General features: G+C 40.8%; 1 protein-coding gene across 2 annotated transcripts in view; it reads right to left on the bottom strand.

The window, feature by feature from the left end:
* The window catches only part of CLDN12 (claudin 12), an 80,635-nt gene that overhangs the window by 66,220 nt on the left and 847 nt on the right, over window positions 1-13,568 (bottom strand). Inside the window, exons 2-3 of one of the 2 annotated variants that reach the window (XM_019959647.2) lie at window positions 12,753-12,840; window positions 57-3,403 (exon numbers count right to left, since the gene is read on the bottom strand). In XM_019959647.2, the coding sequence (XP_019815206.1) occupies window positions 2,632-3,366 (735 nt within the window). In that variant the 5' untranslated portion in view covers window positions 3,367-3,403; window positions 12,753-12,840 and the 3' untranslated portion in view covers window positions 57-2,631. Of the gene's footprint in view, window positions 1-56; window positions 3,404-12,752; window positions 12,841-13,568 lie in introns of those variants that run through there. The other variant, XR_011566158.1, reaches the window with a different exon arrangement.

Below are 13,568 nucleotides of genomic sequence, written 5' to 3'. Positions count from 1 at the left end.
TTTCTCAAAATATTTCACCTTAAAGCACTGATGAAAATGAGGACAGAAACAGAAACTTGTAAAAATACATCTTTTAATAAACATCAAGAAGTACAGTGCAGTTTTATCGAAGTTTTACACTGCAGTTTACAGCAAACATATTATCTATTATAGTGTATACTTATTTACAAGTAAAGTAAACTCAGGCGTTTTTTCCTCCCGTGGTTGGATAAACCAAAACTGGTCCATCAGACTACATTTAAGGTCTTGCAAACTGTTTCCCAAGCTTCTGTAAAAGGCCTTTAACATGAAGAGACTTGCAACAACAAAAGAAAGATATCCCCCATCACAATGATAGCCTGATGAATGCTCAAAAGTTATTTAAAAAATTATAAATATATGGATTCCTTTGATGGCTCTGAAGAATAAGAATAGTTTCTGACAGCAAATCTGAAATATTAATGACAATAAGGGAAACACCTGTTTCTATTGCCACGTGAATCCATAATAAACACTAATTTGAGGCTATAGTTTATGAAAAGAATCCAAAAAATGCTTGTAGTAAAAGTTCAACATTTTATATGTATTTATATATATGGTCCCACGGACTAAAAACTGTCTAGAATATTAATGGCTTGGTCTGCTTTTAACATTACTTATACAAAGAATGGTGGAATTCTTGACACTTCTGGACAAAGTGAGTGAAAATGGGAACAGAAATTAATTAGTAAAAGGAAAATTAATATTAATCTTAACATTTTACCTGCTGTTGTCTTGGAATGATCAAAACTCAGCTACATCCAAGAAGAGTAAAAAGAACTGAAGGAAATCAGAAGCTATTGCTTAAAAACCAGAGTTTTGCATGCTTTCAACTGAAGGCATTTAAAAATTATACAACTGGATGTACTTGCTATTTACATAAACCAGTGTTTGGAATTAGAAACGAAAGTACTGCTTTATGCACAGAAGTTCCAGAAGCATACTCAGATTTGCAAAAGAGGCACAATAACGTGTCAATCATGCAACTAGTTGTACGTGAGATTTGTAATGGGTAATAGAACAAATTCCGCATGAACACAGCACTGATGTGGAGCAAATGACATCAAATAAGTACGCAGCTCAAATTCCGAAGGGTAAAGACCCAATATCCCTGAATCTGTAAGCATTCATCTCGGTGTTAACATGGTTTCCTCTAAGCATTATCTCATTAGAAGAGAGATTTAGATACTTCTCCCTCTTTGATATGCCATCATATTTTTAGAGGTGAAAAGGGAACAATTGGTGGGTTTTGTTTTGTTTTTTTACCACTGTGGCCCATCCAGTTCTCATGAATCTGATACCCTGTTATCACAGCATCAAGACTAAGGTAGGTGCTCTACAGGATCCAACAAACTGAGTTTCTGGATCCAAATATTGCTGGTATTTACAATAAGCCTGGCTGCCAGAAAGCCATGCTTTGGGTGAAATGTACTCCAGGCACAATGACTAAGTGAAGACCAGCTGCCACTGAGGTCATTAACCGTATGATCTTCTATCTTGAAGTAAAATTTCTTAGTAGATGGGACGAGATCTCATACTTTCCATGTATTCTCAACTGCACCTAGTAACGTGCTGGGCAAAGATATACACTCACAGAAATAGTCGGTGATGGGGCGGGAACTGAATCAAGAGGGAACCTGGTCATGGGGAGGCCATGCCTCACTCCACCCATCACCCAAAAGGCAGTCACCCCAATGAACCTCTGCAGCTGTCACCGAAGAGCAGATGCTTGTCCCCTGCCACTATCTGAAGAACTAACCACTCGGGCCTCTTTCTTTCTCTTGGTCACTAAGAGATTACATGTGGGCCTGAGTGCCACCTGGTTGATGATATCTGGAAAAAAAAAAAAGGTTTTTTTTTTTTGCCTCAAAGGAAGCACCAACCCATCACATGGCACAGTTTAACTCTAATAATACAACTTATAGAACCATTAACTTTTATAATTAGGTTAAATGTTATCCATACTAATAGATATTTTAAAGGTTAGGCTTATTCTGACATCACTTAAGATACATTTTATTTTTAAACATAGGCATGAGGTAGAAGATAAGAACTCACAAAAGAAAGTCATCTTCAAAATACCAAACTCTATTCAATACAATTAGCCCCGAGAAAGAAGTAAGAAAAGTTACAGCCTAGCTGGTAGACTGGCTACTGATAAACTATTACCCTTACCTGAAAAAAAAAATCTTAATTTGAAATTGTCCATTTTTTCCCACCAATTTAAGGTATTATAGAAAAAGGGCGATACACATTCTGACATTCTGAAATATTTCTAAGGATCACATATAACAGCTCCTCTTAATAACCATTTTTTACCATGTGGCTCTAAATCACCTCAATTGAGACACAGGTCCTTTCTACCTAAATAACTGATCAGATATCAATATGGAGGTTAAAAATGCTTTGAGCACAAGAAGCAAGATAAAAGGAATGATTCACATTTAAAATATTGTACTTTTCATAAAAACTAGCAGCACTTCATCCTACCAAGACATACAGATTTGGCTTCACTGACTGATCAGGAACCGAGGAAAATGGATATAGGTCCAAAACGGCTTCTTCACGAGGGAAATGTGAGGCTAGAAGGTTTCTTGAACAATGACTTCCCCATTAGGTGGTGTGGGAAACTACTGGAATGTCGATTTCAATGGCAGAGAGGCGGGAACGGGCTGAATAGGGCTGTGAGTACGTGTGCATACCGGGAGGGTGGGAGTACAGCGGCTGCCAGAAAGGAGAGGGCAAGGACTTGCATGCACAGTACCAAATAAATAGTAGCAGGGCCGTCATAAACAAGCCCCCAGCACTAGCCACAGTGACGTACACAGCATAGTCAAACGCAAAGACTGGCTCGAACTTCCTGTTCAGGTGGATGTTGTAAAAGATGACCCAGATGGACGGGGAGAGGCTCACAGTACCCGCCAGGAAAAACAGCAGCCCGGCCACCAGATGGCAGCCCGCACTATTGACCAGGCACTTAGCCAGCTTGATGTTGGGCACGGAGGACCTGAAGGCCGTGTTACACATTCCGATCAGGCAGAGCAGCAGGGCGCCCATTGCGATCAGGATGCTGAGCGGCAGGGCAAACTGGAGGACCCGCAGGTCCAGCTGGTCCACGGAGGAGTACCAGGCAGCGTCGTACATCAGGCAGTCATTGCCCCCGTCATAGCGGGCGCACTTCACCCACAGGCCTGTGTAGACGGTCAGGTTCTTCTCGTTTCTGTTGAACGTGATCAGTCGTAACTTCCTCCAGTTGGGAAGCAGTGTGCCTGCAAAGAGGCCCGCTACGGAGGCGATTCCACACAGGAAGGACAGCACGGTGGCCGCGTGGACATCCCGACAGCCCATGGCAGGCAGGCAGGCGTGTGCAGTACTGCCAGTCAGACTGGGGGGACACAGAAGAGGAGAGATCATGAGGGGACCCCGGGAGAGCAGAGCAGGAAGGGTGGGGCTGTCTGGAAACACACCAGGGACATGGAATCAGACAGAATTCTGTCCCTTGTCTCCATATGCAGTAGGAACGGGTATGAACACACATGCCGTGACCGCAGAACACAGGCGTACATGCACACCCCTGCTCATCAGTGACTGCTCACACAGCAACCAGAGTCTTCACGCACGAGCATTTTTCTATCCGGTGAAATCAGAGGAACAACCAACATAATTCCAAATTCACTTAACATCACATCTGAAATTCTCTCAGTTTTCAAAAATCACTCATTCGACACCCACGTTACCAAGCACTTAGGTGTGTCAGATACTCAAATATGCAGGGTCACAGCACCATCCACAAACACACCACCATCAAGTCCAAACACAAATTCGGCCTCCGATGCTCACGCAGATGTAAAAGGAGACTAGCAAAAAGGCAAAGGTGTGAGGAGAGAGGGCAGCGGAGTAGCTGAAGGCAGACGCTGAGCTAGACGGCTCGAATTCGAATCCCTGCTTCCTCAGTTACTAGCCAAGTGACCCAAGTGCCTTTGGATCAGCAACACTACTTCTGTGCGCCTCACTTTCCTCATCTGCAAGATGGGGAAAGTAACAGTGCCTAACTCACAGCTTTTCTAGGTATTCAATGAATTAATATGACATCAAGTGCTTAAAATTATACCTGGTGCCTTGGAAGTGCGATGTGAGTGTCAACTATTCTAAGCACTCAGTGATCAGCTCAGTGCTTGGCATCATGGAGCAGTTCAAAGAACATTTGTGGAGTAAACGTTAAATAAGAAAAAGCAGACGGCTCATTCCTATATACTAGGCATACCAGAAAACACAAAATGTAAATAGACTCCTCTCCAATGAGTTAGTCAAAGCAAAAAGACAGAAAAAAGGTCCCTGACATTATTCTGCATCATCACTTCCTCACTGATTGACTATGGCTGGCATGCTTTTCAGATTAAACTATTGGTTATTGGTTATAATACTGACATACTACTATTGGTTAGTCTACTATGACTGCTCATATAAGATGAATGCAAAGATTTCTGAAATGACAACCTATCTGCATTAATGCTAGCAAGACGCTTCATCTCAAATTAAAAGGCTGGACTCTTCATCTGTATATGACATATTATAAAAAAAACCAGTATATTATTCAGCTTTATTTCTTCAGGAGTGTGAAACTCACTCTCCAAACACCACTCAAATGTATTTTTTCTACTTTCTATCATGTGTCCTGCAAGGCAACAGAACAGACTGTTTTAATTTACTATATATTTAGTCCAATCACAAAAACTGGGAATAATTTTTAGTCAAGGCTGTGGTTTTTCCAGTAGTCATGTATGGATGTGAGAGTTGGACTGTGAAGAAAGCTGAGTGCTGAAGAATTGAAGCTTTTGAACTGTGGTGTTGGAGAAGACTCTTGAGAGTCCCTTGGACTGAAAGGAGATCGGTCCTGGGTGTTCATTGGAAGGACTGATGCTGAGGCTGAAACTCCAATACTTTGACCACCTCATGTGAAGAGTTGACTCAATGGAAAAGACCCTGATGCTGGGAGGGATTGGGGGCAGGAGGAGAAGGGGACGACAGAGGATGAGATGGCTGGATGGCATCACTGACTCGATGGACGTGAGTCTGAGTGAACTCCAGGAGTTGGTGATGGACAGGGAGGCCTGGCGTGCTGTGATTCATGGGGTCGCAGAGAGTCGGACACGACTGAGCGACTGAACTGAACTGAACATGCTTATACACACACACATATGTAAGTGTACAATATAAAAATCAGTTTAAGTGATTTTTATATTGTAAAATATAAAAGTGACCATTTTTTAAAGTCCTCAAGAATAACTAGTTTTAAGTTTTTCTGTTCTTAGTTTACTATTTGTTTATCATGTTGTCTTCTATCAATATTACTAAAAGTAGTAATTGTTTTAAAAAAAATGTTATGGATGAAAATACTTGGGGGAATTATGGTCATAATTTATTTTTTTTTTCCTGCAAATTTTAAATGCCTGATTTTAGCAACCTACCAACCACCTGAGTCCTACGATGGAAACTGGCGCAGGTTTGAGGACGTTTACACTGGAAAACGCCACTAGTTTTGTCAGGCTCCAGAACCCAGCTTCCTGTTGGTTTCCGCTCATGTATCTTCTCCCCAGTATACTGACAGCAACTTGCACACAAGTCATTTTAGGAATATTTGAATAAATAAATACTAGGCTCTGACCCAAGACCACAGGAGCTTAAAAAGGTAGGCTCTTAATGATATAGAACTGGACAAGGAAGTAGCCATTACTAAGCAATCATTCATTCAGCAGGGATTTACTATTCAGCACACGCAGAACACTCTGTTAGGTCCTTGAGGCACACCCAAGGCCATGAAGATCTGGACTTTGCCCCAATATGTTAACCATCAGACTGAGGGAAAGAATATGCTGTTTTATCAAAACTCAAAGTGCTGATAATGAAAAAGGCATCTGATTACTACATATTAAGTGATCATTATTAGGTATCAACCAAATAAGATATGCTATGCTATGCTATGCTAAGTCGCTTCAGTCATGTCCGACTCTGTGCGACCCCATAGACGGCAGCCCACCAGGCTCCCCCGTCCCTGGGATTCTCCAGGCAAGAACACTGGAGTGGGTTGCCATTTCCTTCTCCAATGCATGAAAGTGAAAAGAGAAAATAAAGTCGCTCAGTCGTGTCCGACTCTTAGCGACCCCATGGACTGCAGCCCACCAGGCTCCTCCGTCCATGGGATTTTCCATACAAGTTCATAAAAATGAATAATTCAGGCTTAGAGAAAAACTGAGCAATGAAAAGAAAGAAGACTTAATCAACATTGTGAAGATGTAAAAAAAAAGTTTCCCTCAATTCCTTTCAAAGCTTCAGAAAGCCTTCAGATCACCACTGCTAAGTCCTAACCCAATCACAATTCCTTCCTGTTTTCAGAGGTAGGGAACAAATACTTGGAGTATCAGTATAATTGAGTTTTTTTCATTCAAGCTCCCCTGTACCCCTGATTCCTACAAACAAAATGAGAAACAAGATCAGAACGAATTTTATTACTAATAAATAAATTTCTGTAGTTCTTAGCCTATAGATTATCAAATGACACTAATAAACAGAGCCAGATCAATACTTAACATCTATTTCAGTTTTAAGTGTGTTCAAATTTATCAAACATCATATCAATCCAGATGTTGGATCAGTCCCCTGAGTTGGCTTCTGCTCAATTATACTTGGCTCAGATCTCAGAAACTAACTAAGTCATATTTTTAGAGAGCCAACAAGTATACCTGGAGCAGTGGCTGCACGGCAAGCAGCGGAGTGGACCTACCCCACATCCAAGGTCAGGAGTGGTGGCTGCATTTTGCTGGCGCAGCCGTGAAGACATACCCCATGTCCAAAGTAAGAGAAAGCCCAGTAAGATGGTAGGCGCTGAGAGAGGGCATCAGAGAGCAGACAGACTGAAACCACAATCAGAGAAAACTAACCAACCTGATCACATGGACCACATCATGGATCACAGCCTGGTCTAACTCAATGAAACTAAGCCATGCGTGTAGGGCCACCCAAGACAGAGAGGTCATGGTGGAGAGGTCTGACAAAATGTGGTCCACTGAAGGAGGGAATGGCAAACTACTTTAGTACTCTTGCCTTGAGAACCCCATGAACAGTATGAAAAGGCACAAAGATAGGACACTGAAAGATGAATTCCCCAGGTCGGTAGGTGCCCAATATGCTACTGGAGATCAGTGGAGAAATAACTCCAGAAAGAAGGAAGAGATGGAGCCAAGGCAAAAACAACATCCAGTTGTGAATGGGACTGGTGATGGAAGCAAGGTCTGATGCTGTAAAGAGTACTATTGCATAGGAACCTGGAATGTTAGGTCCAATTGCATAGGAACCTGGAATGTTAGGTCCATGAATCAAGGCAAATTGGAAGTGGTCAAACAGGAGATGGCAAGAGTGAAGATCAACATTTTAGGAATCAGTGAACTAAAATGGACTGGAATAGGTGAATTTAACTCAGATGACCATTATATCTACTACTGTGGGCTAGAATGCCTTAGAAGAAATGGAGTAGCCATCATAGTCAACAAAAGAGTCCAAAATGCAGTATTTGGATGCAATCTCAAAAACAACAGAATGATCTCTGTTCGTTTCCAAGGCAAACCATTCAATATCATGGTAATCCAAGCCTATGCCCCTACCAGTAATGCTGAAGAAGCTGAAGTTAAATGCTTCTATGAAGACCTACAAGACCTTTTAGAACTAACACCCAAAAAAGATGTCCTTTTCATTATGGGGGACTGGAATACAAAAGTAGGGAGTCAAGAAACACCTGGAGAAACACGCAAATTTGGCCTTGGAGTACAGAATGAAGCAGGGCAAAGGCTAATAGAGTTTTCCCAAGAGAATGCACTGGTCATAGCAAACACCCTCTTCCAACAACACAAGAGAAGACTCTACACATGGACATCATCAGATGGCCAACACCAAAATCAGATTGATTATATTCTTTGCAGCCAAAGATGGAGAAGCTCTATACAGTCAGCAAAAACAAGACCAGGAGCTGACTGTGGCTCAGATCATGAACTCCTTATTGCCAAATTCAGACTTAAATTGAAGAAAGTAGGGAAAACCACTGGATCATTCAGGTATGACCTAAATCAAATCCTTTACGATTATAGAGTGGAAGTGAGAAATAGATTTAAGGGACTAGATCTGCCTGATGAACTATGGACAGAGGTTCATGATATTGTACAGGAGACAGGGATCAAGACCATCCCCAAGAAAAAGAAATGTAAAATAGCAAAATGGTTTTCTGAGGAGGCCTTACAAATAGCTGTGAAAAGAGAATCGAAAAGCAAAGGAGAAAAGGAAAGATATACCCATTAGAATGCAGAGTTCCAAAGAATAGCAAGGACAGATAAGAAAGCCTTCTTCAGGGATCAATGCAAAGAAATAGAGAAAACAATGGAATGGGAAGACCAGCGATTTCTTCGAGAAGATTAGAGATATCAAGGGAATATTTCATGCAAAGATGGGCTCACTGAAGGACAGAAATGGTATGGACCTAACAGAAGCAGAAGATATTAAGAAGAGGTGGCAAGAATACACAGAAGAACTGTACAAAAAAGATCTTCACGACTCAGATAATTACAATGGTGTGATCACTCACCTAGAACCAGACATCCTGGAATGTGAAGTCAAGTGGGCCTTAGAAAGCATCACTACGAACAAAGCTAGTGGAGGTGATGGAATTCCAGTTGAGCTATTTCCAATTCTAAAAGATGATGCTGTGAAAGTGCTGCACTCAATATGCCAACAAATTTGGACAACTCAGCAGTGGCCACAGGACTGGAAAAGGCTAGTTTTCATTCCAATCCCAAATAAAGGCAATGCCAAAGAATGTTCAAACTACCACACAATTGCACTCATCTCACAGGCTAGCAAAGTAATTCTCAAAATTCTCCAAGCCAGGCTTCTGTGAACTTCCAGATGTTCAAGTTTGTTTTAGAAAAGGCAGAGGAACCAGAGATCAAATTGCCAACATCCGCTGGATCACCAAAAAAGCAAGAGAGTTCCAGAAAAACATCTATTTCTGCTTTATTGACTATGCCAGAGCCTTTGACTGTGTGGATCACAATAAACTGTGGAAAATTCTGAAAGAGATGGGAATACCAGACCACCTTATCTGCCTTCTGAGAAATCTGTATGCAGGTCAGGAAGCAACAGTTAGAACTGGACATGGAACAACAGACTGGCTCCAAATTGGAAAAAGAGTCTGTCAAGGCTGTATATTGTCACCCTGCTTATTTAAGTTACATGCAGAGTACATCATGAGAAACACTGGGCTGGAGGAAGCACAAGCTAGAATCAAGATTGCCAGGAGAAATACCAATAACCTCAGATACGTAGATGATATCACTCTTATGGCAGAAAGTGAAGAAGAACTAATGAGCCTCTTGATGAAAGTGAAAGAGGAAAGTGAAAAAGTTGGCTTAAAACTCAACATTCAGAAAACTATGATCATGGCATCCGGTCCCATCACTTCATGAGAAATAGATGGGAAACAGTGGAAACAGTGGCTGACTTTACATTGGGGGCTCCAAAATCATTGCAGATGGTGACTGCAGCTGTGAAATTAAAAAGACATTTACTCCTTGGAAGGAAAGTTATGATCAACCTAGACAACACATTAAAAAGCAGAGATATTTTCTTTGCCAACAAAGGTCCATCTAGTCAAGGCTATGGTTTTTCCAGTGGTCATGTATAGATGTGAGAGTTGGACTATAAAGAAAACTGAGCACCAAAGAATTGATGCTTTTGAACTGTGGTGCTGGAGAAGACTCTTGAGAGTCCCTTGGACTGCAAGGACATCCAACCAGTCCATCCTAAAGGAGATCAGTACTGAATGTTCATTGGAAGGACTGATGTTGCAGCTGAAACTCCAATACTTTGGCCACCTGATGCGAAGATCTGACTCATTTTAAAAGACCCTGATGCTGGGAAAGATTGAATGCAGGAGGAGAAGGGGACGACAAAGGAAGAGATTGTTGGATGGCATCACTGACTCAATGGACATGAGATTGGGTAAACTATGGGAGTTGATGATGGATAGGGAGGCCTGGCGTGGTGCAGTCCATGGGGTCGCAAAGAGTCGGACACGACTGAGCAACTGAACTGAACTGAACAAGTATATGGCATTTTTCAGAAGGGAAATATTATGAACCTTAATTTAACTGAATTTCAATCTCGGTGCTGGAATTAATGTCCTCACTGTTTGTAAACTTCTTTGGCTGCTTTACATTTTATACCCTGCTCATAACTCTACATGTGTATGATTTGATACAAAGCATAGAGTCAGACGCGACTGAAGCGACTTAGCAGCAGCAACAGCACCAGTATATCCCATAGAGGGATAAAGTAACATCTTATAGGGACAGTGAGAGAAGGAATATGTTCAGTGATTTAAAACTGAAAGATACGCTGACTCTTGGAGTTCTACCAATTAATTTGAAACCACGCATTATTTTTTCAATTGCAAATCTGATCATTTCACTACATTTTACCATTCAATAGCTTTCTATTGGGAGAAGGCAGTGGCACCCCACTCCAGTACTCTTGCCTAGAAAATCCCATGGACGGAGGAGCCTGGTGGGCTGCAGTCCATGGGGTCGCGAAGAGTCGGACACAAGTGAGCGACTTCATTTTCTCTTTTCACTTTCATGCATTGGAGAAGGAAATGGCAGCCCACTCCAGTGTTCTTGCCTGGAGAATCCCAGGGTCGGGGAGCCTGGTGGGCTGCCATCTATGGGGTGGCACAGAGTCGGACACAACTGAAGCGACTTAGCAGCAGTAGCAGCTTTCTACTGAATAGTTTCCTCAGAATAAAGTTTCCAAAGTTTCATATCTTTCCCATAATTTCCAAAGTTTTACTTCCCACCATCTGGTTCCTGCCAGATTCTTAGTCTCCTTACTGAGTCAGTTTTCTACCTTACATATTAGTCTATATAGACATAATGCTTTTCTTTTAACTTTTCAAATTATGTTTTTCAATGTGGGCTTTTTCTCATGCTGTGTTTCCTCCTAGAACTTTCTTAATCCCATCCTATTCTTTGCTTAGCTGACATGTACTTACCTTTCTAGTTTCCAGGGAGGCTGGACCTAAACCTCCCCTCTTCTCTCCAACCCTTCCCCTTCCCCCTTCCCTAGTTACACGCCCTGGTTGCACCTTTGTAATTTTTCTTTGATAGCAGTGAATTTGCTTATATTCTCTGTTCAGTGTTTATCCGTCTTACCAGACTGTAAATTCCAGGAGGACAAAGAGCCTTCTGTTTTATTCACTGTGTCCAACACTGGCACACGGAAGGCACTCAATTATTTGTTTAATGAATGAACAAAAAAACAAATGGAAGGTTCATATGAGTATGGTGAGGACACAGAGAGTTATCAATTTGCTCCAGGATCAGTTCCACTCATTACATTCTTTCATACTCTGTGTTCTGAAGCCTCCAAACTGCTTCTAGAATGTGCCCCTGCTTTCCACTCTTTACTGGCCAAAGTCTCTCTCATTTTTAAAAATGAAGTTCATTTTCTTCCCCCAGAAATTTCCTAAGAAAGATGAAGCCATTCCCAGGTTATTTATATGCAGCCTCTGCTTCTAGAAACACGTATCTAAGTTTAGCAACACTGGTTAATTCCCACCGTGGTTAGATAATTATGACAGTTGATTCTCGTGTTTTCAACTTAATAGGTATGTTACATACAGGATGTGCCTTTAAGACTACTGGTTCATATATTGAATTAATGTTTGCTTATCAAAGTTAAGCAATTTTTTATACTTGTATTTCTATTTCCTTTTTAAAATATTTTTCCCAACTGAGGAAAAGAAATAAACATCTTTTTGCCATATGAAAGCCTCTTATTAGCGACTGCAGCAGATGTGCAAGGCTAAGAATACACTTTAACAATCTGAGGAGCACCCACGAACACTAGCTGGGTGACAGGTCTTGAGCTGAGTTGTATATACAGATGTGTGGGTTTGCTGTTTCCATCTGGGAGGCAGCATGGTATTGTAGCCCAGGCGACCCAAGACTCAAACGCAAGTCACAAACCACCATTTGCAAACCGGCCAAGTCCTATGCCCTCTGCATCTCAAATTTCTCAAATGTCCCCCAAGATAGTTGTGAGATCATAAATAGTAAAACCCTTCGTAAAACAGAATAGGGTGGGAAATTTAAGTCTGTGACCATTACTGGTAGGTTTATTGGAGAGCATTCTCTTTGAGAACAGCTACTGACCAAATCAGATAAAGCCTCTGTTCGAAACACCCACTTCACATCTGACTGTTCCACAATGACGTGCAGAGGAGATGGTACACAATTAAAGGTTATCAAAGATATTTCAAATAAAAATATTTTTCAAAAGAATATCTTTCCTGTAGGTCTGAATGAGTTCAAAGAAGTTTGAAGCAGGAATAATGTCGAAAAGCTTTAAGAATTCTCAGATCCATTACTGTATTTTTTTCAGAGACAATTCTAAGGAATAGCTACATGAGAACACATCTGTAATAGCAGCCACATTAATCCTCGGTCGTAACACTAGCAGTCCCTTCTACCTTAGAAGGTACTGTCTCCCTCAGAAGGGTTTTCTTAGAAGATATAGATCATCAACATAGCACCTGGAATGGAGATCTATCCTGTAACTTTATTTTGTTAAGAGAAAAAAGTGTCATATATATGGAAGTAAAAGGAAGAAATAAAATCAGGGCATGTACTTACTCTTTGAGGTACTTGATAGTTCCAAAACAACTTTAATCAACTTAGAAGAAATGTATGCACGTCTGAACACAGTCAAGATGGCCTGGACCTAAAGAACAGGAAAAGCACTCCAAATTAATATAGTACTTCTTTAAAAACTCAATTTGAATTCATATGGAGCTAGGAAAAATAATTACCAATCATCTAAAACCAAAGAAATCTTAAGCCAAAAAAAGGTGGGCAGTAAGTTAAAAAAAAAAAAAAAAAAAAAGGTAGTTTATTCTTAAATTCACACAATATCTATTTGTGAGCTACAGAAGAAAAAATTAACTCTCATTTTGTGACTTAAGAAGATAGGAAAAACAAGGATGAAAATCACTTCACTGTTTTGGAAATCTTTTCATAACTACAGTGAAAGAATAAGGAGGGCTGATGAAGCACTATGTAATTAGTTGTCTTGGCATAAAACACATTCCTGAGGTTTCTTTTATTCCTTTTAAAAGGATACTGACAACAAAACTAGTCAAAGTTGCTTGGTTTTACCATGCCCCCTAAAACTTGCAACTAGAATTTCTCTTCAGTTTATAGTTCCACCAACAGCTCAACCCACCATTTAAATGTTTTCATATGTCTTTCTTAAGCATCAACAACTTCCTCTTCAAACACTAATTACCTCAAGTAGAAGGATGAGAAGGAAAACTTGTAACGCCTAAGAACTTCCTGGTTCAAGGTGTGTCTATATACATATATATTGCTAGCCCTACAATGATCATAAAGTAGAATGATGTTTCCAACAGTCTGCAAGAAAGGGATTTCAGCCAGATTTTTTTTTTTTTT

This window comes from Bos indicus, chromosome 4, assembly GCF_029378745.1.
Source record: "Bos indicus isolate NIAB-ARS_2022 breed Sahiwal x Tharparkar chromosome 4, NIAB-ARS_B.indTharparkar_mat_pri_1.0, whole genome shotgun sequence".
Classification (NCBI taxonomy): domain Eukaryota; kingdom Metazoa; phylum Chordata; class Mammalia; order Artiodactyla; family Bovidae; genus Bos; species Bos indicus.
Note: the sequence above shows the minus strand (reverse complement) of the source record. Positions and strands in the feature narration are given on the sequence as shown.